At 44.2% G+C, this 25818-nt stretch overlaps 1 protein-coding gene and 1 long non-coding RNA gene across 3 annotated transcripts; both read left to right on the top strand.

Moving 5' to 3' along the window:
* The first annotated feature begins 1533 nt into the window (after positions 1-1533).
* Positions 1534-24441, top strand: CAS1 (cycloartenol synthase 1). Of its 2 annotated transcripts, XM_086786802.1 has the most exons (18): positions 1534-2069; positions 4068-4253; positions 4344-4433; positions 4822-5019; positions 5120-5204; positions 5328-5494; positions 5601-5789; positions 5955-6068; positions 6177-6299; positions 6389-6511; positions 6594-6692; positions 8046-8102; positions 8278-8324; positions 8393-8536; positions 8632-8809; positions 8941-9021; positions 23947-24030; positions 24135-24441. In XM_086786802.1, the coding sequence occupies exons 1-18, from the start codon at positions 1869-1871 to the stop codon at positions 24249-24251; spliced, it is 2283 nt and encodes a 760-aa protein (XP_086642928.1). In that variant the 5' UTR covers positions 1534-1868; the 3' UTR covers positions 24252-24441. The 2 variants fall into 2 exon arrangements, 1 of the variants encoding a protein (XP_086642928.1); XR_015264143.1 differs by lacking the exons at positions 23947-24030; positions 24135-24441 and adding an exon at positions 9726-9934 and having other exon boundaries at positions 8941-9630.
* On the top strand, positions 15779-16554 carry LOC147609811 (uncharacterized). The gene is made up of 3 exons (XR_015264144.1): positions 15779-15966; positions 16062-16270; positions 16360-16554. It is a non-coding gene; the product is annotated as an uncharacterized LOC147609811 (long non-coding RNA).
* Positions 24442-25818: the final 1377 nt, after the last annotated feature.

Raw genomic sequence — 25818 nt, 5'->3', positions numbered from 1 at the left:
TATACATGGCCATAAGTGTTCATACACACTTATATACATGGCCATAAGTGTTCATACTCACTTAAACTGTGGCTGGCCGGGCACTTTAGGCTCATAAGCGGCCTAATTGCTATTACAATGACTGCTCTCATAATATATCCATGAAGTACATCACTTAGGACTTCATCCTATCTTGCTGCCACATGCTCTTGAAGTGGGAATTGCCATAAATACTCCGCCCGTCCAAGTTGTAGCTTTGGAGACTATGGCTTCATTTCTTGAATGTAGACCTTTTGGTGTATCTACAGTGATCCTTGATGTAAGATAATGGTGGTAGCTCTTGTTAATCCTAGAATTGGGTTAATGGAAGGGTTGTTCCAATTGCACTTGAATGTTTAACATGGGCTAGTTCCCTATCCTTAGGTTAGGGGTAGGAATCGAGGGTTGGCAAATAAGAAGGTGCCCATGATGTGCTAGTCATCAGCCTTCAATTTATGATATAAAGGGACCCTCCAACCCCCCAAAATGTAAGGGGCACCTTTGTAGCACCATGCACACCACTCTTATTCCATTAAAAGTTCATGTCTTGCAAAGGTAGACAAAGGTGAACACCCCTCTAAGAACCTAGCCTTGACTAGGTTTAAGCTATTCTACACAAAAAAAATGTTACTGTTGGAAGCTTGTCTAAAGGGAAGGGTTATTCCAATTGTCACGAGGTGGTAGGAATTGATGGTTATACAACAAGACACCTTGGTGTGCTAGTCACATGCCTTCAATGTGTGGGTGAATATAAAGGGACCCTCCAAAATGTAGGGGCACCATGTTGCTATGGTTTTTTTTTGTGAACGTGTTTTAGAATCTTGGTTATCTTTTGATGACAAGAGAGGGGTTACAATAAGAGACAAGTCGTGGATTGAGAATTCATCAATGCACATGTACTAGCTAGTTTGGCTAGTGAGAACTTTCCAAGTGTGCAACATTATTATTGGGTGCTCCTTGTTCTCAAATGAGCGGGGTCTATGTTTGGTTTTGACGGGTGTCCACCATTAAATGGCTCAGACATACCCTCTATGTGTGTGTCTCGTGGAAATGCACACAAGCCACTTGTGATCCGACTTTATACACCTAGAAGGTACAAGCTTATTGGCCTTCTTGGAGGTTTTTCACACATGCGTGTTGATTTCTCCCTTCAACTATCCACCCACCATTAACTCCAGTGGGCTAGGGTTGGTCTGATATAACACCGGTCCTAAGCCTGCTACCCTTAAACAATTGGAACAAACTAGTCAGTACTTGTGGTCGTTTACTGCAAATACATCTGCTAAATTTTGACCCACCATTTCACAAAGCCCTGACCTATTTAAAAAAGCAAGAGAAAAGTTATCCCTCATCGGCTTCCACAACCCAGCGATGAGCTTGTACGCACGTGTATTGATGACGTCACGCATGGTGGGAGAGGTGAGAACAACCTCTTAGGTTTGGGCAAGGGTAGAGCCTACATGTGGGTGCATGTCCGAAAGAAACAAGGGCTTGGAAGTTAGAAGTTATGAGACTTGTCATAATCGATGAGAACTTAATGATGGGTCGAGGTGTTAGTTCGGAACTTAGAAAAACTCATTAAGTCATAGTCACGTGAGTAGATGGCCTCTTCTCTAGTCATATTTGCGTCTCCCTTCTGCGCGAGACAGAGGGGAGGGTTATTCAGACACAGAGAGAGAGAGAGTGAGAGAGAGAGGGGGAGGGAGGGAGGAGGATTGATAAGAGGGCGCTGTGTGTGTGTGTGAGAGTGTGTGAGAGAGAGAGAGAGAGAGAGAGAGAGAGAGGGTTTATCAGAGGGCTGTGTGCGCGTGTGTGTGTGTGTGTGAGAGAGAGAGAGAGAGAGAGAGAGGATGTGGAGCTTAAAGGTTGCCGATGGCTCAGGAGCGCCTTGGCTGAACACCCTCAACGACCATGTGGGGCGCCAGACCTGGCACTTCGACCCCGACGCTGGCTCCCCCTCTGATCGCCTCGCTGTCGAGAAAGCCCGCAAGGAGTTCGCTGAGAATCGCTTCGTTAAAAAGCACAGTGCCGACATGCTCATGCGCTTGCAGGTACATCGGTACATCATATGCCTCCTTTGACTCCCTGCATCAGATCAGGATTTTCATCACGTTCAGGCTTTTTGTTTCCCGTAATTAGGGTTTCCAGCAGTAAATGTAGTATTCGTATTCAAATGAGGAGGAGCCATTTGTGAGCACGTCACTTCTAAAGGGGTCAATTGTGTGACTATTCTATCAGATTTAATGGAATCAGGGTTTCCAGTAGAACACGGTTTTACAAAATTAGGATTTTCTGTATATAGTAAAGACGGTTTCTAAACCAAGGGATGATTGAATTTGTATGGCATTGAAAATTTCCAGAAACAGATAAAATGTCTGCACAACATGTCTGCTTGTTGCCATCGCATTTGGTCTTGATAGAAAGTCTGTACAGTTTGGATTGATGCACTGTTGCATACAACATGCCTGCCCAGCATTGCACTTGATTTAAGAGAAGATCGGGGCCATGGCTACAAACATGAAAGGTGCCCTCAAATGGGTGATCACTGAAGCACAGAAAACGTAATGGGCAGGTTGGCTCATCTAATCAAAGAAAAGGACCCCTCATTTCGCTGTTTGGAAGGGAACTTGCTCACATTCTACAGTAGAATCATGCACAAGGAATGGGCAGGACTTGACAGCAGTTGAGTCGTGTGTAGCCAACCTAAGGTCCTATCGGAGGTAGTTTTTGGGTCACATGTACTGCTGGTGCAACCAAGCGAATCATCATGAATGCTGCTGTATGACATTAGTATTTCAAGAAGTGAAAATATTATTCAAAACGGTGTGGACTTTGGTGGAATTGGTTAGTATGTACTGGTTGGAAGCCAATGTCTTTTTGGGTGGAGGTTTTTTTTTGGCAGGACTTGACAGCAGTTAAGTCATGTGTGGAGCCAACCACCCAAGGTCCTATTGGAGGTAGTTTTTGGATCACATGTACTACTGGTGCAACCAATTGAATCATCTTATGGATGAAGCCGATTCATGAATGTTGCTGTATGACATTAGTATCTCAAGGAGTGAAAATATTATTTAAACAGTTTGGACTTTGGTGGAATTCATTAGCATGTACTGGCTGGAAGCCAATGTCTTTTGGGGTGGAGCCTTTCTTTTGAGAACTATCAAGTCAGGAGTGGGGGCTAAAAGTCAGGTCGCTCACCAGGTTCTGCGTGATCCATGTCTACAAACAGTGGGCTGGAGTGACTCGTTGAATTGGTTAGGCTGATCATACTGGTTTTAGATTTCAGGACCATGCCTGACCACTTATCGGGCCGAATGTTTCATGAGACAAAAGAACTTCAATTTTCACTGCAATGCAAGATGATAAGTGGAGAGCTTAAACCAAACATTGAAAACAGAAATTTTAATGGCGTTGTGGTGAATAGAAGTGAGTCCTTGTCCTAATTTTAGGTGTGAAGACCTACTTGTGCGGATGTTACCCACCACAGGCATGAGTTGTGCCATTGAGGTAAGGTGCAACGAGTTCAGTATGCATATAGTGAAGGGCATTGGTCAGCAACCCTGAAGACATTTAAAACTGCAAAAATGAAAACAAAAACGGATCACAGTGCCATGTCATATCAATACACATGCGAACAATTTTGAGTAGGATCAAGATGATGAACGTGCAAGGTTGCAGCGTGGAAAGAAAAACTGGTTGAAGGGCCCATCACATTGCCAATGACACAGCTGTCCTTCTCTTCATCGACATCTATGTAGGACATGGTCTTTCTTAGGCCTAGCTTAATGTGACGAGGCATTTTACCAAAAGATGGCTTTCCCAACTTGCCAACAATGCTTTCCTATCTTGGCATTGAGAATGTTTGGCTGGCAAGTTGGGATACAAATGTCTCGATGGGATTGGCAACAGCTCTTTATTGTTTCTGCTTTGTTTTTCAGCACATTATTTGTAATGAGTGTGCCAAAACCAGGCCCTTGTTTTTTGTGAAGACCTGCAGGATAATGATGATGGTTGCTTTTGTGATGTGATTTATGGTGGTCTTGTAACAGTACGCAAGGGAGAATCCACTACCACCCCTTCCTGAGCAAATAAAGGTAGATGATTACACTGAAATAACAGAAGAAAGTGTTGTGGCCACATTGAGACGGGCTGCACTGTTTTACTCCACCATACAGGCTGAAGATGGTCACTGGGCAGGTGATTATGGTGGTCCAATGTTCCTTATGCCTGGATTGGTAAGGCTGGGAAATATTATCTTGCTCTTTATGTTTGAAGATACAGGTCCGTTTTAGCTTTCAACACTGAGTTTTATTTGCACTGTGCAGGTGATTGCACTCTATGTAACTGGTTCTCTAAATGTTGTTCTATCAGAGGCCCATAAAGAAGAGATGGTTCGGTATCTTTTCAACCATCAGGCAAGTGCATTTCTAACCTTTAAGGAAGTGTTTGTGTTTCCTTCTTGTATGTACAAATTACAATATACGCAAATGTTGATAATTTTGCAATCTTGCTTACATTTCATGGCTGAGTCTGCCCTTCACCTTGAGAGAAGTGTTAAAGACCCAGTTCGATGGTTTTTTTATGAAGATTTGTCTACTATGGTGACATATCTTTATGCATGACTCTTGGGCACAGGTGATGTGAGTGGGAATGCCATGGCATGTAGTCTATGCTATGCATGATGGAGTTGATAATTTGAAGCTTTGTGGGAGACTTTCATGGATTGAACACTGCAGCTTTTGTTAAGTTTGGAAAATACTTGAACTTTTCTCTGGTATATACATTCTGTGTCAATTATTGCAGAATAAGGATGGTGGTTGGGGCTTACACATAGAGGGGCACAGCACCATGTTCGGATCAGTTCTAAGCTATGTAACTTTGAGGCTTTTGGGACAAGACCTCGATGATGGCGTGGATCAAGGCATGGAGAGAGGGAGAGCGTGGATCTTGCAGCACGGAGGAGCCACTACCATCCCTTCATGGGGAAAGTTTTGGCTATCTGTAAGGAATGCCACTAGATTGAAATTCTGTTTTACTTTTTGCAGCCACCAATGGTGGCAATAGAAACAGGCTCATAGTGGATTGTTCTCTTGGAATCCAGGTTCTTGGTGTTTTTGATTGGGCTGGAAATAATCCCTTACCACCAGAGATATGGCTGCTACCCTACTTCCTCCCAATACATCCAGGTTTGCCATATAGACCCCCTGTTATGGTATGCCAGATAAGTACAGCATATGTGAAATGAATAGGTGGAGAAGGTTATGTTAGCTTTTGTTTTTGTCACTGCTGATACCAACCATTTCCTGTAGGGCGAATGTGGTGTCACTGCAGAATGGTGTACCTGCCTATGTCGTACATCTATGGGAAACGATTTACAGGAAAGATCACAGAAACCGTTCTATCTTTGAGAAAAGAGCTCTTCAACTTTCCATACGAAGACATTAATTGGAACAAGGCGAGGAATGAATGCGCAAAAGTATGAAGTGAGCCCCTTCTCATTGTTTTGTATTCTTTTACTGTAACTCCTGAACTTCCTAAGGCTCACATGTTGTTTTTGGCCTTTTTTGACGATCCACCTGCAGGAAGACTTGTACTACCCTCATCCCCTGATACAAGATGTCCTCTGGGCAACTCTTCATAAAGTAGTGGAACCTGCCCTCATGCATTGGCCAAGTTCCTTACTTCGTGAAAAAGCCCTTTCAACTGTACTGAAGCATGTGCACTATGAAGATGAAAACACAAGGTATATCTGCATCGGACCTGTTAACAAGGTACGTCTACATCACCCCTTGTGCCTATGAGGAGGTGGCTCATTGCTAACATGTGAGATCTTTGTCTGGTAGTATGCTATGCAATTTTGCAGGCTATATAAAATGGCCACACTTTGAAGGAGGTCAGAAAAACTGGACTTTACTTACATTTTTTCCACATTTAAGGTCTTGAACATGCTTTGCTGTTGGATTGAGGACCCAAATTCAAATGCTTTCAAATTTCATTTACCTCGACTGTTGGATTATCTTTGGGTTGCTGAAGATGGCATGAAAATGCAGGTGCGTAAAAGCTTGCTATGCCAATTAGGCTTATCCATCGCATTATCAAGAAACGATATCATATTGTCTGTGAAAGGTTGTGTGAGCGAAGCTTCTGTGCCAATGCAGGGCTATAATGGCAGTCAGTTGTGGGATACTGCCTTTGCTGCCCAGGCTTTGATCTCTACAGAGCTTCTAGATACATGCGGGCCTATGTTGAAGAAGGCACATTCTTTCATTGATAGAAGTCAGGTAGTTTTGAGGTGAATGGTGATTGAACTTAATGAGTTGGTACTGGCTGCTTCTTATTTAATTAAACCATGCTTGAAACTTTGTTAAAGGTTCGAGATGACTGCCCAGGAGACTTGCAGTACTGGTACAGGCATATTTCTAAGGGTGCCTGGCCTTTCTCTACAAGAGACCATGGCTGGCCCATCTCTGATTGCACTGCAGAAGGCTTTAAGGTGATCACAATTTCTTGATCTTTCTATGGAAAAGCATTTCACAGATGCAAATCTTGATCTGGATTTGTTTGTTGACTTGTAGGCTGCATTAGCATTGAGTCTGTTGCCTTCTAAGACTGTTGGAGAACCCATACCTTCTGAACGGTTCTATGATGCTGTGAATACCATGCTATCTTATCAGGTTGGCATTATCTATTGCCCTCTTTACAGAGAATTGTCTTTTTTTTTTTGGGAATTTGTATTTGCTGCTGAGTCCATCTCCTGCATTTTAAATAAACTTTTCTTTCTCCTTTAAAGAGACCCTTTTGTTTGAAGTGTTACTTGTTCCATGGAATTTGTGAAGTAATGCTAGAGGAACGTTTGAACACATGAGATCTTCTCTAGGGCTCTGAGGAGTTGACTACGTATGTAAAAGCGTGAACAATTTGCCGAACCTTTAGCCTTGGCCTTCCCTATACAAGATAGTTATTTGCTTAGTGACTCATATTTTTGTGCCATGGATATTCCATCACCAGACTTCTCTTTACAAAATTTTTCTCCGTTAGAATTTATCAAAGAATCAGCCCATGCCATGAGCCCTACTCTGTAAAGGGGTAAAAAATAGGTTAGTAGGATAAGCTAGTAGGCCTACTTTCTCTCCCTTTGTATCACCTGTTTTGCACAATTGCTTAAATAGTAAGTGTACCCATTTTGCTACTTATCTTTTGCTCCATGCTCTTATTGTAAGTACGTACCCTTGGCATATATTTTAAGCAATCCTTAGCTAACTGTCCATTCACAATTAGCCTATTGAATCTCATCTATTCTAGCCCTCACTAGACATCTCAACATGCATCGATTCATGTGACATGGACAGCCATGTATCAGTTTTCTGTTACATGTCTTGTATTGATGAGATTCCTCTAGGGACGAGGGTTCATAAATAGGGAGTCTAGAGGGCTAAACAACCATTTTGAGGTGGCCAATGTGGAGAGAAAAAACCTAGGGGATTTCCAAAGACATCAATGAATGATTAAGGTGAAAGGGGTTTAAGCCTTGAAGGATTTATTGGCCACATGGCAAGTGCTGGGCAAGGGTGGTATGGCCTAGCATGTGATAGAAGACACTAATTGTGAAAATATCCAATCGAGGGCTTCAAGAGGAGGCATGCAAGAAAGAAGAAGCCCTCTATTGAAGTTTGGGATTAATCCTAATTAATTCCTAATTACTGATTATGAAATAGCTACGGTTGAAGTGAGGTTTTGGGCTGCATACTTGTGATTTTGAAGATGATTGTTTTAACATTGTATAGGCTGGACACCTTTCAACTGCCTTGAGCAAGTTAACTAGCGGTCCAGCAGTGCTCAGATTCATGCATACGTGTGCTCACATTTGTGAATGTCTTCTGGTTATGAAAGCAGCAGTTGATTGATCTATTTCTGGTTTCAAAAAATGCTATTAAAGGCTGGAAAACTAAAAAAGTATGTTTACGTTGCACCTGTTTTCTAGCAGTAGAGTGGTGTATTTGCATATTAATTTGCAACCTATTGTGTAGAATGCCAATGGCGGAATTGCAACATACGAGTTGACACGATCTTATCCTTGGTTGGAGGTATGCTCCTTATCATAACGTTCCTTATCTATAATTCCTCTGATCCCATGAAGGGAGTGTCCCAACCTTAAGTAAGAAACATTGTCAAGACTGCAGCCTTGCCTTGAGAGCAAGACGTAGGTGGCATTCTCACATAATTCTTATCTCTCTGTCTGATGCATGCTTGCTTGATCAGATAATCAACCCTGCGGAGACATTCGGAGACATTGTCATTGATTATCAGTAAGTTCTGGATAAACTTATCTTGCCTCTTAGAGATCCATTGGTGCTGACTTTCTTGTTCCATGCAGGTATGTGGAATGTACCTCTGCAGTCATTCAAGGTCTAGCAGCCTTCAAAAAATTGTACCCTAAGCACCGTACAGAGGAAATTAATGATTGTATTCATCGTGCTGCTGGTTACATTGAAAGCATTCAAAGAGCCGATGGTTCATGGTAACCATTCTCCTCCAAGTTTGGTGACTAACACATATGGGTGACAGGTCCTGCTCAATGAATGCATACTAATGGTGGCGCATGGTTGTCTGCAGGTATGGCAGCTGGGGAGTCTGTTTTACATATGCGGGATGGTTTGGAGTTCTCGGTTTGGTTGCAGCTGGCCAATCATACAAGGATTCGAAAGCAATCCAAAAAGCCTGCAGCTTTTTTCTCTCAAAGCAGCTTCCATCTGGCGGATGGGGCGAAAGTTACCTTTCTTGTCAAGATAAGGTATAATTTTATGATGCGTATCCCTTAACAGGCTTCCAATCATATACACGTCATTTCTTCAGTCCTCATATATTTCCATATTTGCATGTTTTGCTAATCCAAATCTCTATGCACTGCTTTCTGTTAACCAGGTATATACAAACCTCAAGAATGACCGTGCCCATGTTGTCCACACATCTTGGGCCTTGCTTGCTCTCATAAGTGCGGGACAAGTAAGTGTTGATCAGCTTGTTCAAAAAGTGAAACAAATTCTAAGCATTTAATACCAGTCAATGATTGCATTCTTATGCTGAGTATTGACATGTGCTTGAATATTGCAGTAGAATTTGAATTGGTGTCACGGGCCACGGACTAAACACATGCACCAAACCTACCCTGCTGTCTGTGTCCCCTTAACAGTGTGGTGGTGTCCCAATTGAGGCACGTGTGATATGCAGCGGAAGTCTTTGTATTGGTTGATCCTGTCACACAATATGCTCACACCGTCTTCTGTATCCTGAGTTTCGTGAGTTTAGCAATCCATTTCATTTACTTCAAACTTTAAAGAGTTGAGAGAGAGATATGAACACTGTACACCAGATTGGGTCCCGAATTACCCACTGAAGGGTCCCCTATCCCGATAACGAGATAGTATTTGCTTTATTACTTTAGAGAGAATGACTTTGGACTGTAGATAAGCCAAACGCAAGATCTCGGAGGATCGGAGAGCGGCTGATCTGTACACTGCTGTAGAAACACCTCAATGACTTGATCTCGAGCCTATGCACTCTTCCCAAGGGCATGAGGAAGGGCTGCACACCTGAGGCTCAAAGAAGAAGAAGGTGGACTGTTCTACACACTGTTAGAATGCTGAAAACACATATGAATGCTGAGTTACCTTCACCAGATGACTGCTGAATGTGTTGATGATGCACAGAATGCTGGACACTGATGCAAACAACTGTTTCAAGACTGGAAACTGCTGTAGACTGTTGCTTCAGGGCTGGATTCTGCTGTGGACAGAAACGCAGGTGTCTAGAGAGGGCTGTGGACTGAAACGCATGAGCAACAGAGGACTGCTGGACTGCTGCTGTACGGCTGGAGCAAAACGCAGATGGACTGCTGTACGGCTGCACCAAAACGCAGGTATGAAGGCTGCCAACTGCTGGTTTTCAGGCGTGGAACTGAGCTGAAGAGTATGCTGAATCTAGGGCATGAACTGATGCTGAATTCAGGGCTGAAAGAGGCTGAGGACAGGCACCTAGGGTTGGGCTGAAGCTATGGATCTCAAGGGGCTGGAGAAGAAAGCTTATGGGCACTAGGGCTGGATTAGTCTTAGGCTGAAAGCAAGAGAGAGGAGAGCTCTTAGCACAATGAAGACTGAATGAGCAAAAGAGGCTCTAGGCAAGCCTATTTATACTAACTGGAGGTTGGTCATTTAATAAAGTTAATATTTATAAATGCCCAATAATGCAAATAATGATAAATAAATACTAATAAATATGGAAAAAATACCAGATAAATCCCAGTAAATTCCCTAAGGCTTTGGGGATGTTCTAAATGATGCACAGGCATATGTATGCATATTATGCAAGATGCAGAGTGCTTTCTGATGCAAACCCTAAGGCTTTTACTGACTCTACATGCATGAATGATTCTCCAAGTGGGTTAAGGGACTTGACTGACTGACTGACCCACTAAGGGTGAGGAATGACCTACGTAGCTCGTGCCTGACTTATCCTGGACTGAGGATGTACAATGGGGTCACGGCGTACGACAAATATCATCCTATTGGGTTCTAAAACTGTACAACTGTTGCACTTCTGATGATGAGCCATCTTGTCACCATGCACTGAGTGTAGAGTGCATGCGACATTCCCTCCTGATTAGCTTGGCGGCAGGTTCATGGCTTCCAAGTAGTCCGCCAATAACTGGGGGTACTCCTGGAAGAACTCCTCGTCGAGCCATACGGCTTCGTGGGTGCCTCGATCTCGGAACTTCGTATAGAACTGACGAATCCGTCGACCGGAACCATGCTTCCATCGATGAAGAAGGATCTGCTCAGGCTCAATAACTTCTGCCTCGTCTACCACGTCTGGCTGCTGTTCATCTGAAACATCAAACACTTCTGGACCAACATATGGTTTTAGCCAAGAAACATGGAAAACATCATGCATTGTCCAACTGGCAGGCAACTTTAACTTCATTGAGACATCACTTATCTTCTTAACTATTGGAAAAGGGCCAAAACTACGGAATGAAAGCTTGGGACAACGTTTGCCCACTTGTTTCAATCTCTGCTTCATGATACGCAAATAGACCCAATCCCCTTCCTTGAAGTGGACATCTCGTCTAGATTTATTTGCCTGTCTGCTATATGCTTCCTGAGCTTTGGTCAAGCGGTCTTTGACTGACTCAATGATCTCGGGAAATGCTTCCGTGGTTTTATTAGCCTCTAAAGATGGAGACACCATTCTCGTCAAAAGAGAAGAAAAACGGCGACCAAAGGCTGCTTCATATGGAGTCCGTCCGACACTGGATGAATGCGTGTCGTTTAAGATAGCTTGGACCAACGGAAGATAGTGCTTCCATTTGGACTGCTGGTCATGACAGTATGACTTGAGGACATCAAAGGCCAACTGATTATAAATTTCTGTCTGGCCATCTGTCTGGGGATGGAATGCACTAGACAATTGCAACTTAGTTCCAAAGTTTTCAAATAATGCCCTCCAGAAATGCGAGGTAAACTTGGAATCTCCGTCTGATGTTATGGTGCTAGGCAAACCACAAATTGGATACCAATGCTTGAGAAACAGATGGGCTACGTGTGGCCGTATGCTTGCATGGGATGAGCATGCAGAACTTACTAAAGCGATCCACAATGGTAAAACATTGAGTGTTACGGGATCCAGTGGATGCTGGTAGAGGCCCTACAAAGTCCATAGATATGTCGATGAAAGGTCCGTCGGGGATAGGCAAAGGTTGAAGTAAACCTGCCTTATTTGTATGGGGAACCTTGACTTTTTGACAAATCTTACAGGCTTGTACATGTGCATAGACATCACGCCTCATCTTTGGCCAATAAAAGGACCGTTCTAATTTCTCGAGGGTACTGTTGATACCCCTATGACCTCCAACTAAGGAGTCATGGGCATCGTGGAGAAGAGCGGAACGCTTTTCCCGAGTAACACAGAGACGGTTCTTGTAGAACAACCAACCGTTCTGTACTGAATAGTGGCCAGGCTCAGAAGTGAGGGCCAAACTATACTGAGTACCAAACTCAGGGGAGTCGACATATTGGTCTTTTATACTATCCAAGTCCTTCCCCGTGATTTCGAGAATGGTAGCTTCTTGGACTGCCTGGATGCTGGACTTTCGACTGAGAGCATCTGCTACTGGGTTATGCTTACCAGGGATGTATTCAATCATACCTCCAAACTGTTGGAAGATTTGACTCCACTTGGCCTGTCGATCACTCCACTGGGCACTTGGCATAGTCTGAAGCCACTTAAGTGCTTGGTGGTCTGTTTTCACTGTGAAAGCCTGTCCATAAAGAAAAGGCTTCCAATGTTTGAGCGTTGTGATCACACCCAAAAGCTCTTTGTCATATACCGAATAATTCTTTTCGGCGACATCCAACTTTCTGCTGTGATATGCCACAGGTCTATTGTCCTGTTGGAGGACTGCACCTATGGCTACATTGCTGGCATCGGTGATGACCTCGAAAGGTTCGTCCCATGATGCTAACTTTAATACAGGTGCTTCTGAGGCAGCTTTCTGGAGTGCACGAAATGCATCAAGTGCCTTACCTGTAACTGAGACTTTCTGCTTGCGAGTCTTCACCCCCTTGAGCAAGTCGGTAAGAGGTGCTGCAAGGTTGGAAAATTGATGGACATGTGTGCTATAGGCCTGACAAAGACCTACGAATGAACGGATTTCTTGGGCGGTCTTAGGAATATCCCAATCTAAGATCTCTTGAACCTTTGGGGTCCAGTCTAATCCCATCGGAACCGATGATGTAGCCCAAATACTGAACTTCTTTAACACCAAAGATAGACTTTTTGGCATTTATGTAGAGCTGATTATCTCGCAAAAGTTGCAAGACTTTCTCCACATCTTTCTCATGCTGCTCCGCAGTGGCTGAGAAGACTAGTATGTCATCAAGGAATATGAAAACACACTTCCCAATGTGGACTGCGAAAATCCTAGACATCATCTTATTGAACGTTGCGGGTGCATTTGTAAGCCCAAAAGGCATGACTACGAACTCGTAGTGACCACGCTCTGTCTTGAAAGCTGTTTTTGGAATGTCAGCTTCAAAAATGCGGACCTGATGGTAACCACTCTTGAGGTCGATCTTAGTGAAAAACTTAGCACCGTCTAAACGCTCCAAAATGTACTCTATCCTGGGCATAGGAAACTTATTCTTGATAGTGAGTTTGTTTAATGCCCTGTAGTCTACACAAAGGCGTGTAGACTTGTCCTTCTTTTGGACAAATAGGATAGGTGCAGCAAATGGGGAGGAAGAAGGCCGAATAAATCCGGCTCGGAGAAGCTCAGATAATTGCTTTTCCAACTCGCCTTCTAAAGTCTTGGAAAGACGATAGGGAAACCTGCTAGGAGGGTCTGATCCAGGGACCAAATCAATGTGATGGTCCTCAAGGCGAGAGGGTGGGAGACTGGGTGGGAGATCGTCCCTAAGCAGAATGTCCTGGTGTCTTGATAGGAGGTCTGCTAACTGAGGGACTGAAGATGTAAGGGATGCTACTAATGAGGGAGGGGCTGTTTGAGTACGAACATAAAGGAGTGCTCCTTCTGCTCCCTTGCGGATAGCTCGTTGGGCCTGGAGATGTGAAATCAATGGGATGCCAAGAATGCTTCTATCCCCCCGAATCATGACAGGCGCAGGAAAACCTTTACAAATAGTAAAAGTGTCCTGCTCCCAATTGGGAATAGGCTCATACTGACGGAACCACTGAATTCCTAAGATCATATCACACCCTAACAGAGGGGAGACGATGAAATCTCGTTGAAATGAGGCCTTCTGAACTTCAAAAGCAAACTGCTGGCCTTCTGGGAAATATGGGTGCGAAGACCAGGTGTAAACCCGTCCACATCCAGATGATATGGGACTAAAGTGCAGTTCAATTTATTAGCCAACTGCGGAGAGATGGCGTCTTCAGAACTGCCCATATCGAAAAGGACTACAAACTGTCGGCCCTGGGCAGAGCCATAAGCTCGGATAAGGCTCTTCTCTCACCCACTGCTTAGCATCAAATACCACGGATGGTATAGGATGCATGGAAGGTAAAAGTTGAACTGCATTTGAGGTAGTAGGCGGGGCTGGAGGAGCTGGGGAAGCTGTGGCAACTGTGGCAGAAGGAGCTTTGGCAGCTTGTGCCGCTTGCCATTTGTGGCAATCCTTCTTACCATGCCCTATAATATGACAGAAAAAACATCTATTTTCTGACTGGTACTTCTTTTGCTCCTCTGGAGGAAGATAACCTCCAGTAATGCCTGCTTTAGCCTTTTCATCAGGGGTTTTCTTAGGTTCTTTATCCTTTTTACCCCCTGAACTGGAGCTATTACTGCTGTCCTTCTTAGCATCTTTAGAAGATGCGTTACCTTTCCTTGTCTGTGCAGCTGATTGCTGCTGCTGGGGTTTGGTACTGGACTGAGATGTCTGCTTGGGCTTGCCCCTGTTGAGCTTCATTTCTTCATTCTGAGCGAGAGTCAGAGCCCGGTCATATGTACTTGGTTCAAAGTTACGAACTGTGAACCGAATGTTGGAGTCCAATCCACGAATGAATTGCTCCATCTTGGCCTGCTCAGATAACCCTAACTGCTGTGCTAAAGTAATAACCTTACCGGAAAACTGAAGCACTGGGGAACCGTTCTGTCGGAGTCCATAGAACTCGTCTTTCAGACCGGTCATGTACTGGGGCGGGAGAAATCTGGTCTTCAGGTCATGGACAAAGATGTCCTAGTCAAAGGCTGTGACACCTGTGGCCTGGTCAGTATGAATACTAGACCAATGTTGCCACCAAGTGACTGCCTCACCAGTGAGATGGGGAGCCGCTAAGTGGACTTTGTCTTGTGGGTCTGTGATCCTAGCTAATGGAAAATGAGCATTAAATTGATGAACAAATTGATTAACTGAAGAATGATCACACTTACCATCATACTTGCTGAAATTCGGTTGACTGCGAATGATGGTGGTTGCTGCTGCGGGCTGCTGGCTGGTGACACCTATGACTAGGGAGACTGAGGAGAGCTGCTGAAACCTCAAGTGTATGGCCTCCTTTTCCTGTTGGTGTTCGAGTAGCATACGTTCTCGATCAAGCTCACGTTGGTGTTCCCGAGCGGCGAGTTCAGCCTGACGCCGGTCTTCGTCGATCCTGCGTTGGGCTTCCTCATAGTCCCGTCTTTCTTCTTTTTCTCTTCTCCTTCGGGCCTCGTCCTCTCTCCTTTGTTGTTCCATCTGAAAGAAGAGGGAGATGTAGTTGGGTGCTGCTGGAGGTGTAGAAGGACGTGCTGCTGCTGCCTCAAAGAGTTGGAGACGCTCCATGAGTAGCTGGTTCTGAGCTCTAAGAAGAGCTATGGTGTCTGCTGTAGGCGGAAGAACAAGGTCTCCTTCGGGGGAGACGTCTTCCGGCTGATGAGTACTCTCTCCTGTAGACATGATGCTGAAGTCGGTGGTCGTGCCGGAACGCAATCTAACCATCCGAGGATGCCCCCACGCTAGGATACGGTGTGTGTGGACTATCTGAATCTGATACCAATGTGATATGCAGCGGAAGTCTTTGTATTGGTTGATCCTGTCACACAATATGCTCACACCGTCTTCTGTATCCTGAGTTTCGTGAGTTTAGCAATCCATTTCATTTACTTCAAACTTTAAAGAGTTGAGAGAGAGATATGAACACTGTACACCAGATTGGGTCCCGAATTACCCACTGAAGGGCCCCCTATCCCGATAACGAGATAGTATTTGCTTTATTACTTTAGAGAGAATGACTTTGGACTGTAGATAAGCCAAACGCAAGATCTCGGAGGATCGGAGAGCGGCTGATCTGTACACTGCTGTAGAAACACCTCAATGACTTGATCTCGAGCCTATGCACTCTTCCCAAGGGCATGAGGAAGGGCTGCACACCTGAGGCTCAAAGAAGAAGAAGGTGGACTGTTCTACACACTGTTAGAATGTTGAAAACACATATGAATGCTGAGTTACCTTCACCAGATGACTGTTGAATGTGTTGATGATGCACAGAATGCTGGACACTGATGCAAACAACTGTTTCAAGGCTGGAAACTGCTGTAGACTGTTGCTTCAGGGCTGGATTCTGCTGTGGACAGAAACGCAGGTGTCTAGAGAGGGCTGTGGACTGAAACGCATGAGCAACAGAGGACTGCTGGGCTGCTGCTGTACGGCTGGAGCAAAACGCAGATGGACTGCTGTACGGCTGCACCAAAACGCAGGTATGAAGGCTGCCAACTGCTGGTTTTCAGGCGTGGAACTGAGCTGAAGAGTATGCTGAATCTAGGGCATGAACTGATGCTGAATTCAGGGCTGAAAGAGGCTGAGGACAGGCACCTAGGGCTGGGCTGAAGCTATGGATCTCAAGGGGCTGGAGAAGAAAGCTTATGGGCACTAGGGCTGGATTAGTCTTAGGCTGAAAGCAAGAGAGAGGAGAGCTCTTAGCACAATGAAGACTGAATGAGCAAAAGAGGCTCTAGGCAAGCCTATTTATACTAACTGGAGGTTGGTCATTTAATAAAGTTAATATTTATAAATGCCCAATAATGCAAATAATGATAAATAAATACTAATAAATATGGAAAAAATACCAGATAAATCCCAGTAAATTCCCTAAGGCTTTGGGGATGTTCTAAATGATGCACAGGCATATGTATGCATATTATGCAAGATGCAGAGTGCTTTCTGATGCAAACCCTAAGGCTTCTACTGACTCTACATGCATGAATGATTCTCTCCAAGTGGGTTAAGGGACTTGACTGACTGACTGACCCACTAAGGGTGAGGAATGACCTACATAGCTCGTGCCTGACTTATCCTGGACTGAGGATGTACAATGGGGTCACGGCGTACGACAAATATCATCCTATTGGATTCTAAAATTGTACAAGTGTTGCACTTCTGATGATGAGCCATCTTGTCACCATGCACTGAGTGCAGAGTGCATGTGACAGCACGTCAGCAGGCTGCACTTGCATGCATGGCCTCCCAGCTAAGCTCAGCAGTCCTAACATAAATTAGACGTTTGCTCAAAGCTGCAATTGCCCAACACACATAAGTGTGTTCACATGGGGAAAAAACCTGTGTCTAGTCACAGGGGAAAAGTGCCCGTGAGTAAGCTGGGTTCACACCTGAACTAGCCGGGAGTGGACATGACCAACACATTGGACACTGTGGCATAGTTTGTAACCACTTCAAGGCCCGGTAGTCTGTCTTTACAGTAAAGTCTCTTCCATAAAGAAAAGGTCTCCACTGTTTCAAGGCTGTGATAACCCCTAGCAACTCTTTGTTATAGACATAATAATTTTTTTCTGCATCATTTAACTTTCTGCTATAATACGCTATGGGTCTTCCTTCTTGTTGAAAAATTTCTCCTATGGCGAGATTACTAGCATCGTTGATCACCTCGAAGGGATCATCCTATGATGAGAGTTTGAGGACTCGGCTTCGGAAGCGCCTTATGCAGAGCAAAGAAGCCTCTAAAGCTTGACATGTGACTGAAACCTTATGTTTTAAGTCTTCACTCCCTTGAGCAAATCTGTCAATGGTACTGCAAGGTTAGAAAACCGATCCATATACGAGTTTTATGCTTGGCACAAGCCCAGGAAGGAACGTATCTCTTGGGCTGTCTTTCGAACGTCCCAATCGAGAATTGCCTTTATCTTCTCAAGCTCAAGGCGAATGTCATTGGAACCGATCACATAGCCCAAGTACTGGACTTCTTGAACTCCAAATATGCTCTTCTTTGCATTAATGTAGAGTTTGTTGTCTCACAAAAGCTACAAGACCGTTTGCACATCTTTCACGTGCTATTCTACAGTTGCAAAAAAAATAAGAATGTCATCCAAGAAAATGAATAGACATATACCGATGAGTATGGCGAAGACTTGTGACATCATCTTGTTGAACTCACCAGTGCATTGGTCAAACCAAAGGCATGACCACAAACTCGTAATGCCCTCGTTTTGTTTGAAAGGTAGTCTTTGGGATATCGGCCTCGAAAATTGACTTGATGATAGCCACTTTTGAGGTCGATCTTGGTCAAGTACCGAGCACCGTTCAGCCTTTCAAGGGTGTACTCTATCCTTGGCATTGGGAACTTATTCTTGATTGTCAACTTGTTCAAGGCTTGGTAATCCACACATAGACGTGGGGTCTTATCTTTCTTTTGCACAAACAGAATCGGTGCAACAAAGGGAGAGGATGAAGGCTTGATGAACCAGACCTAAGGAACTGTGCTAGTTGCATCTCCAACTCAGCTTCCAATGCCTTGGAAAGATGATACTGAAACTTATTGGGTGGCTCAGCTCCAGGTACCAACTCTATACGATGGTCTTTAGGAGAGATGGTGGGGGTCTTGGTGCAATATGATGTCCTGAAATTGCTGGAGGAGGTCGGTCATCTGGGGCTCTAGTGGAGTCGCGGTGATGTTGCTATTGGTGGGGGGCGGACATAGATCATCGCACACTCAGCTCCCTTTGTAATATCTCTACTGGCTTGAAGGTGGGAAATAAGTGGAATACCTTGAATGCTTCGATTCCCGCGAATGATAGTAGGCTGAGGCAAACCTTCCACGATCGTGAAGGTGTCCTGCCTCCATTGAGGAATGGGTGCATAGTGGCGGAACCATTGAATTCCAAGGATCATGTCGCACCCGAGAAGGGGCGAGACGATGATGTCCCTTTGAAACTGGGCCTTCTGAATTGTGAAGGCAAACTATTGAGCTTTTTGGGAAATATGAGTACGTAGACCGAGAGTGAACCCGTCCACGTCCAAATGATACGGCACAAGGGCACATTTCATCTTGTTTGCCAACTACGGAGAGATGGCATCTTCTGAACTACCCATGTCGAAGAGGACAACAAACTGTTGCCTCTTCGTTGTGGCATAAGCTTTGATAAGACCTTTCTGACGCTCCTCAACTCCGCCCTTCACAAGCAATTTCTATGGATGAATCTGTCCGAGTTTATAGAGAAGAAATCTTTGGATATCTCATGGATATGATGCTTTTATGGATAAAGTCCACCTCTACTCCAAGGTGTGTGGTTAGCACGGAGTATGTGGTAAGAGTTATGGTATACAAGGATTATGGTATACAGGTCTATGGATTCTTGGACTTCTTTTCTAGGGATTTGGATCCATCCTCAGGTTTATGGATTATGTTTATGACTCCCTTTTACTGGGATGGATTATTCCTTTTGGCTCCCTTTATTTGGGATGCATTGGACTTATGAAACTCATGATTCACATACCCTAAGTAGTGTTCTCTTGTCCTACGTGCTCTCTTGAAGATTGTTTCTACCATGTGAGGGTGGAACAATAGAGAGCAGATGGAAGGGAACATGGGCACTTCAAAGAGAAGTGACAAGCACAACATACCCTGTGTAGTGTTCTCTTGTCCTACGTGCTCTCTTGAAGATTGTTTCCACCATGTGAGGGTGGAACAATAGAGAGCAGATGGAAGGGAACATGGGTACTTCAAAGGGTAGTGACAAGCACAACATACCCTGTGTAGTGTTCTCTTGTCCTGTGTGCTCTATTGAAGATTGTTTCTACCATGTGTGGGTGGAACAATAGAGAGCAGATGGAAGGGAACATGGGCACTTGAGAGGGTAGTGTGAGTTGGTGGCCGAAATGCCTACAAACTATTGGTGGCCGAAATGCCTATAAACTGTGTGTAGCAGAAATGCTTATGGAACACCAGGTTATCTATGCCTGCGAGTGATTCTTTTATCTTGTTACTTGAACCCACCTCTCATCCAAGGTGTGGTCAGAGTACCAACACGGAGTGCAAGTGGTAAAGTGGACATGACGGGACTTATGTCTATGCCAAGGGTCATGTGGACCGATGTCTTGTTGGCAGGAGACTTATTTTGTCTCGCCCATTTACTTGGGACATGGATTATGATATCTGGACTTATGGGACTGTTTTGTCTCGCCCATTTACTTCGGGCATGGATTATGATATCTGGACTTATGGAACTGTTTTGTCTCGCCCATTTACTTGGGACATGGATTATGATATCTGGACTTATGGGACTGATTTGTCTCGCCCATTTATCTTGGGACATGATTATGATATCTGGACTTATGGGACTGTTTTTGTCTCACCCATTTATCTTGGGACATGATTTTGATATTGGTATTATGGAAACTTATTTAGTCTCGCCCAGATTCTTCAGTTATATTGGATTTCTGAGACTGTCTTGTCTCGCCCAATCGATGGGACATGATTATATCTTGAATATATGGCTTGAAGCTTAAAGTTGCGGACAACTTTTAAGAAGTTGGGGAGAATGTCACCAGCGTGGACATTTCCCAGTCTGAAAGGGGTCTGGTGGACTCCAAGATGTTTAAATATTTGGAAAGTACAAGCTTTGGGAATGGAAGATTATCCTAGAATACAAAGGACCACACTCCTAAAATTTAGGAGAGTTGCTATTTTTGGCCCGACTCCGATGGAAATTCTGTTCGCGTCATTACATCTGGAATTGAGCAAATACCAAGAGTTGGCAAAGTGCCTATGACAGAATGTCTACTAGTTGGGATATTTTTAGAGGTAAAGATTATGGAAGGACCCATCTCTTAGATTGGGACATGTGGCAAGAAAGTGGACCAAAGTGAGACAAGTGGCTTGACACTTGTTAGAAAGTGGATCAAAGTGAGACAAGTGGCCTCACACTTGTCACTTCAGCTATTGTGTGGCTCTCCACTTGTCATTGTAGCTTTCTCTTGCCATTTTAGCTCATGGGAGGCCCTCAAAGCTTGTACATGATATTATTCTCCTTGGGTAATAAAATACTCCCGGGGGGGGGTCGGCCCATTCCGGCCTCTATGCGGTGTCACACGTGCAAGCTCCATTTTCAGGGTTTGTGGATATTTTGTCGAGCTTTATGTTTTATGCAAAGTGATGATGGATATATGTTAAGATTGTGGCCATGTTTAAATGTTTTAATATGCATTGATGGTATCAAAAACAAGTGTGTCAAAGGCCCTAGTCCCCCGGGCACCCGCCGCGAGTTACAGGGTGGGGATGAGGGGGTGGTACAGCTGTGGCGGTCCACTGTAGAGGCTTGTTGTTTGCTTTTTTCCGCTTGCCATTTGGTACAATCCTTCTTGGCATGTCCCGTGTGGTGGCAGAAAAAACAACGGTTCTCTTTGAAGTACCATTCCCTCTCATCTGATTGTAAGAATCCTCTAGTAAGGCCCTTCTTGACCTTTTCTTCAAGGGTCTTCTTAGGTCCATCTTGTCGCTCCTTCCCACTAAAAGAGCTGTTATGACCCTCCTCCTTTTGATCCTTGTTGTTGGGAGCTCCCTTATTTGATTGTTGGTTAGATGCCTGGTTCTGCTAGGTGGTTTGCGTCTGCTGCTGTTGAGGTTTGAGGCTGACGGGAGCGGTCTTGGGCTTGCTTCCATTGAGCATCATCTCATGATTGTGCGCAAGAGTTAAAGCCTTGTCATAAGTCTGGGTTTCAAAATGTCGAACGGGGAACCGAATGTTTGGATCCATTCTCCGAATGAACTGCTTGAGCTTCTCCTCCTCAGACTTCTCGAATTGTTGAGCTGATGTGATCACTTTGTCGGAGTAGGTGAGCACAGGGGAACTGTTTTGGGTCCATTTTGGGTCAGTTCATCTTCAAGATTTGCCATGTACTGCTCATGTAGAAACTTGGTCTTCAAATCGGACACAAAGGTGTCCCAATCATAGTTTTGTAAGCCAGTGTAAGAATCTGTGTGCGAACGGGACCAATGTTGCCACCAAGTGACCGCATCACCTGTGAGGTGTGGGGCTGCCAGGTGGACTGTCTTGGGTTTCTGTGATTTTTTGGAAAGTGGAAAATGGACAACAAACTGGTGAATAAACTGAGTCACAACCGAATGGTCGCACTTGCTGTCGTACTTGGTGAAGTTCGGTGAGGCGCGGATAATTGTTGTCGAGGCTATGGCTGGGGTTGTGGAGGATTGAGAAGGGTGGAAAGAAGTTACCATAGTCCAGAGTGTTTGTTGGAATTGGTCCCTCAAGTCTTCTCAGGCCTGCCGCTTGTGGTTTGCCTTTGCTTCGAGCTCCGCCCGCAATCGCTCCTGTTTGGCCTTTCATTTGGCTCTCTTTGCCAGCTATTCGGCTAGTCTTGCTTCACGGTCTCGCTCTTCCTTTTCAGTCATCCATCAACACGTTCTTTAGGTGTCTCCTGTTGGGCCAAGGTTGCTTGTAATTCTCCCAGCTTTTTTTCCATTTGCACTCTTTCAAGTTGAATCTAGAGTGGCCTTATCTGCTCCTTTAGCTTCTGGTTGTCTTCGTCGTCTTTTTGCAGAAGTGTTTCTTTGAATGGTTCTGCTTCTTTAGTGATGTCTTCGAAGCATGATGCCATTGTAGATGGGCGAGTGGTTTTTCCCGATCTCAGCTTTACCATCCACCGGATGCCCTCATCCTAGGTTGCTTGGTTGAATCATGTCCCAAGCTCTGATGCCAATGTAGCATGCGCCGAGCTAGGACCGTGTGAAACAACGATGCCTTTCTTTAAACTTGAGTTTAGTGAGTCATTAGCAATCCTTTAAAACAACGTACATGAATTTGAAAGAGATGTAGTAGAGACGACACCAGATGGGGTCTCGAATTACCCATTGAAGGCCCCCCATCACCTCCCCCCCCGCCCCCCCCTCCCCCCTCCTGCAAGTAGGAGTATTTGCTTTATTTCTTCTTCTGGAGAATTGTATACAAGCTGGATTGTGTCCACAAGACTGAGCGGACAAACTAATTGACTGAATGCCAAACGCAAGGACAAAGCGACCAAACGTTGGGCAGAACTGTGCATAAGCTTTAGGCGACTGTGAAGCTATCTTTGAGAGAGACACCGGTCTGAGATCGAGGGTTGAATACTCCTGAAGAGACCGAGCTTCTTTGCCTTGGGCTGAAAGCACAAGAATGGCTATAGGTATATGCACAGGCAAGAGCCTAGGCATATGCTTGACTTTTGTTGATAATCTCTGATTTGCACCTGCTGATATTTGGACTGAACTGGTCTTGCCTTTTTATTTGCTTCAGGATGCTCAGTTGGCTGGCTGACTGGGGCCCAAGCCCACAAGAACCTGGCCGACTGGATAATAGCCCTCAAAAAGGCTGTTGATTGGCCTTGGTTGCAAGGCTAGGGGTTTGGCTAGGCCTTGCAAGGCTGGCTAGCCCACCTGTTGGGGCTGGCCCCTTCTACATGCAAATGCAACTAAATGCTTACATGCATCCTACTGCTATGGCTGACATCTACATGCATCTAAATGATGAACACTTGCTGAATTCTCCACAGTGGGGTAAGGGGACTGACCTGACACTGACTCTAAGGCTGGGAGATGACCTACGTAGCTTGTGCCTGACATGTCCCGGACTGCTTGTGCTTGACATGTCCCGGATTGGGGCTCACAAAGGGGTCACGGCATACGACAAAAATATCCCAGAAGGTACTACTGTACATGATGCTTGCACTGCATCATGTGCACTCTTGATGAGCTAGTTTGTCAGCGTGTACCATAGTGCATGGGTGCATGTGACATGATACACCATAATCACACCCCAATTCGGTGCTAAGCACTCAAATGAAACAAATACACCATTGAGGATGGGTATATTCTTTACAAACGTGGAACATGTGCACATGAGGATTATGACATCAAATTCTAAATTCTTAGATAGAAGAGAACCTTCTTGGCTATGTATAACTAAGGACATCCAACATTATGTAATTGAAATTTGAGGTGCAAATAATACGAAGCAATGAAGGCAGAAAAGTCTGCGCATGAATTTTGTTGGTTGACTACCCAAGCAATAGAGGCAAACGATCTATCAAATCTATGATTGAAGTGCAATTGCTGGTGCTGATGACTTGATGATTTTGATGTGTTGCACAGGCTGAAAGGGACCCCGTACCTCTTCATAGAGCAGCTTCTGTTTTGATTAATGCCCAGCTTGATGATGGGGATTATCCGCAGGAGGTGTGCCTTTTTTGGCAGTTACTGCTGCTATTTTTGTATGTTAATTTTCAGCTTAGTAAAACCCTTATTCAATTACCTTTACCGATCTTTTGACTGGCTTGCAGGACATCACTGGTGTTTTCAACCGAAATTGCATGATCTCTTACTCAGCTTACCGCAACATTTTTCCTATTTGGGCACTCGGCGAGTATAGACGGAGGGTTTTGAGCTGCAAGATATAGCCTTGAGTCCACTAGTGTACCAAACCTTTGTACCGCAAACGAACCACAATATGGATGCTTTTGATGTCAGATGTGTTAAGCTGTGTTTGATGAAGACCATTGTTTTGCAAATATGCAAAGAGTGATAACGTGTTGTGTAACAGGTCTCGATTTTTGCTAACCATAATGATCATAATTGGAGGTTCGTATTGTTTGTTTGCCTGAAGAAAATTGGAGTGTTAATAGGGGACAACCAATGAGTGAGGGTTTATGCTCACAGCTCGTGCGACTCTAGTAGCTTAGGTTGCTTCATTCTCTAGCCTGATAGGCCTTACAGGAACATCATGGAGGATATGATCTTTACAGTGGTATCTTACATCTTGCATAATTGGGTAACATGCTAACTATGCCGAAGTATAGTTAGTGACGATTAATGCTAAGCTATGGAGATTATTACTGAACACATGCACGATAGTAACAGAGAGAAATAGAAGAGAGATACTCAACTAACCTGTTCCTATTGCACATTATCAAAATGACTATATACCATGCTGTAAATATGTTTATATACAATGCTGTAAATATGACTATACAGCGCTGTAAATTTAGATATGATGCCAGAGTTAAATAGAATTTACGACTAATCTGCGTTAATGCTACAATGCGTAACACTAATTGTATACTTGCCTTTGTGTGTGGCTTCAAAGCTTTACAAGGTAGAAACTTGTTGTATTGGGGTTGCTCTTTCATGTGCTTGAATGAATGAAGAATGACCCTAGACGACCTTCTCATAGGCAATTCACATGCTAGTTGACCAACCAGTTTTAGGTCATAAAACATCATAAAAAAGGTCACCAAACAATGCTCATATTATAACCAAAATATGTCCTAACCATTGGTGTATGGCTTGGGTAACTTGAGCACCTGTTAGGTTTTCGAAGTGGCTCCTATCTACCCATATTCTTAGTCTCTAGGTGAATGTGATACTTCAAATAATATGATTGTGATACTTGGGAACAATCATGTCCAAATGACATTGGATTAAGGTGTGCACATGACAATATGTTCCTTGATTTGATTTTCAAATAATATGATGGTGATATTGTGATATTGTGAACCATATTAGAAGTACAAATGGTAGTCCAAGACCAAAAAAATTAAAATGAGAATTTAAGATGATTAGGTGCTAGCGTTTATTGCTTCATGTGCTTTTTGGCAATCACAAATTTCTCTCGTGAAATGAAATGTAAACCTACACTTCCAAAGGCTAGAATCCTAGACATGGCACTCCAGTAAGGTATTGATGTAGATGTGAAGATAGAATTTTAGGCTCAGTATAAAAGTCTAAGTTCCTACATCACCACATGCAATAGGAGAAAGATGTTGCTTGTTCCAACACAATAAAATACCATAGCCATTGGCTTATCCAAAGCTCAAAGATAGTGGGAGAAAGACAACTCTAAAGCTATAAATCCTATTGATGTGATCTTGCAGTGACAATCATGTTAGGCACAATGTCATCGCTAAGAGCCCAAAGACCAAAAGTGGCAAGAGCCTTTGATCATCAGCTAGCAGCTTCATTGAGCCC

This window comes from Cibotium barometz, chromosome 50 (assembly GCF_041138505.1).
Source record: "Cibotium barometz isolate CiBa-2024 chromosome 50, ASM4113850v1, whole genome shotgun sequence".
NCBI classification, from domain to species: domain Eukaryota; kingdom Viridiplantae; phylum Streptophyta; class Polypodiopsida; order Cyatheales; family Cibotiaceae; genus Cibotium; species Cibotium barometz.
This window is presented reverse-complemented; position numbering and strand designations above follow the sequence as displayed.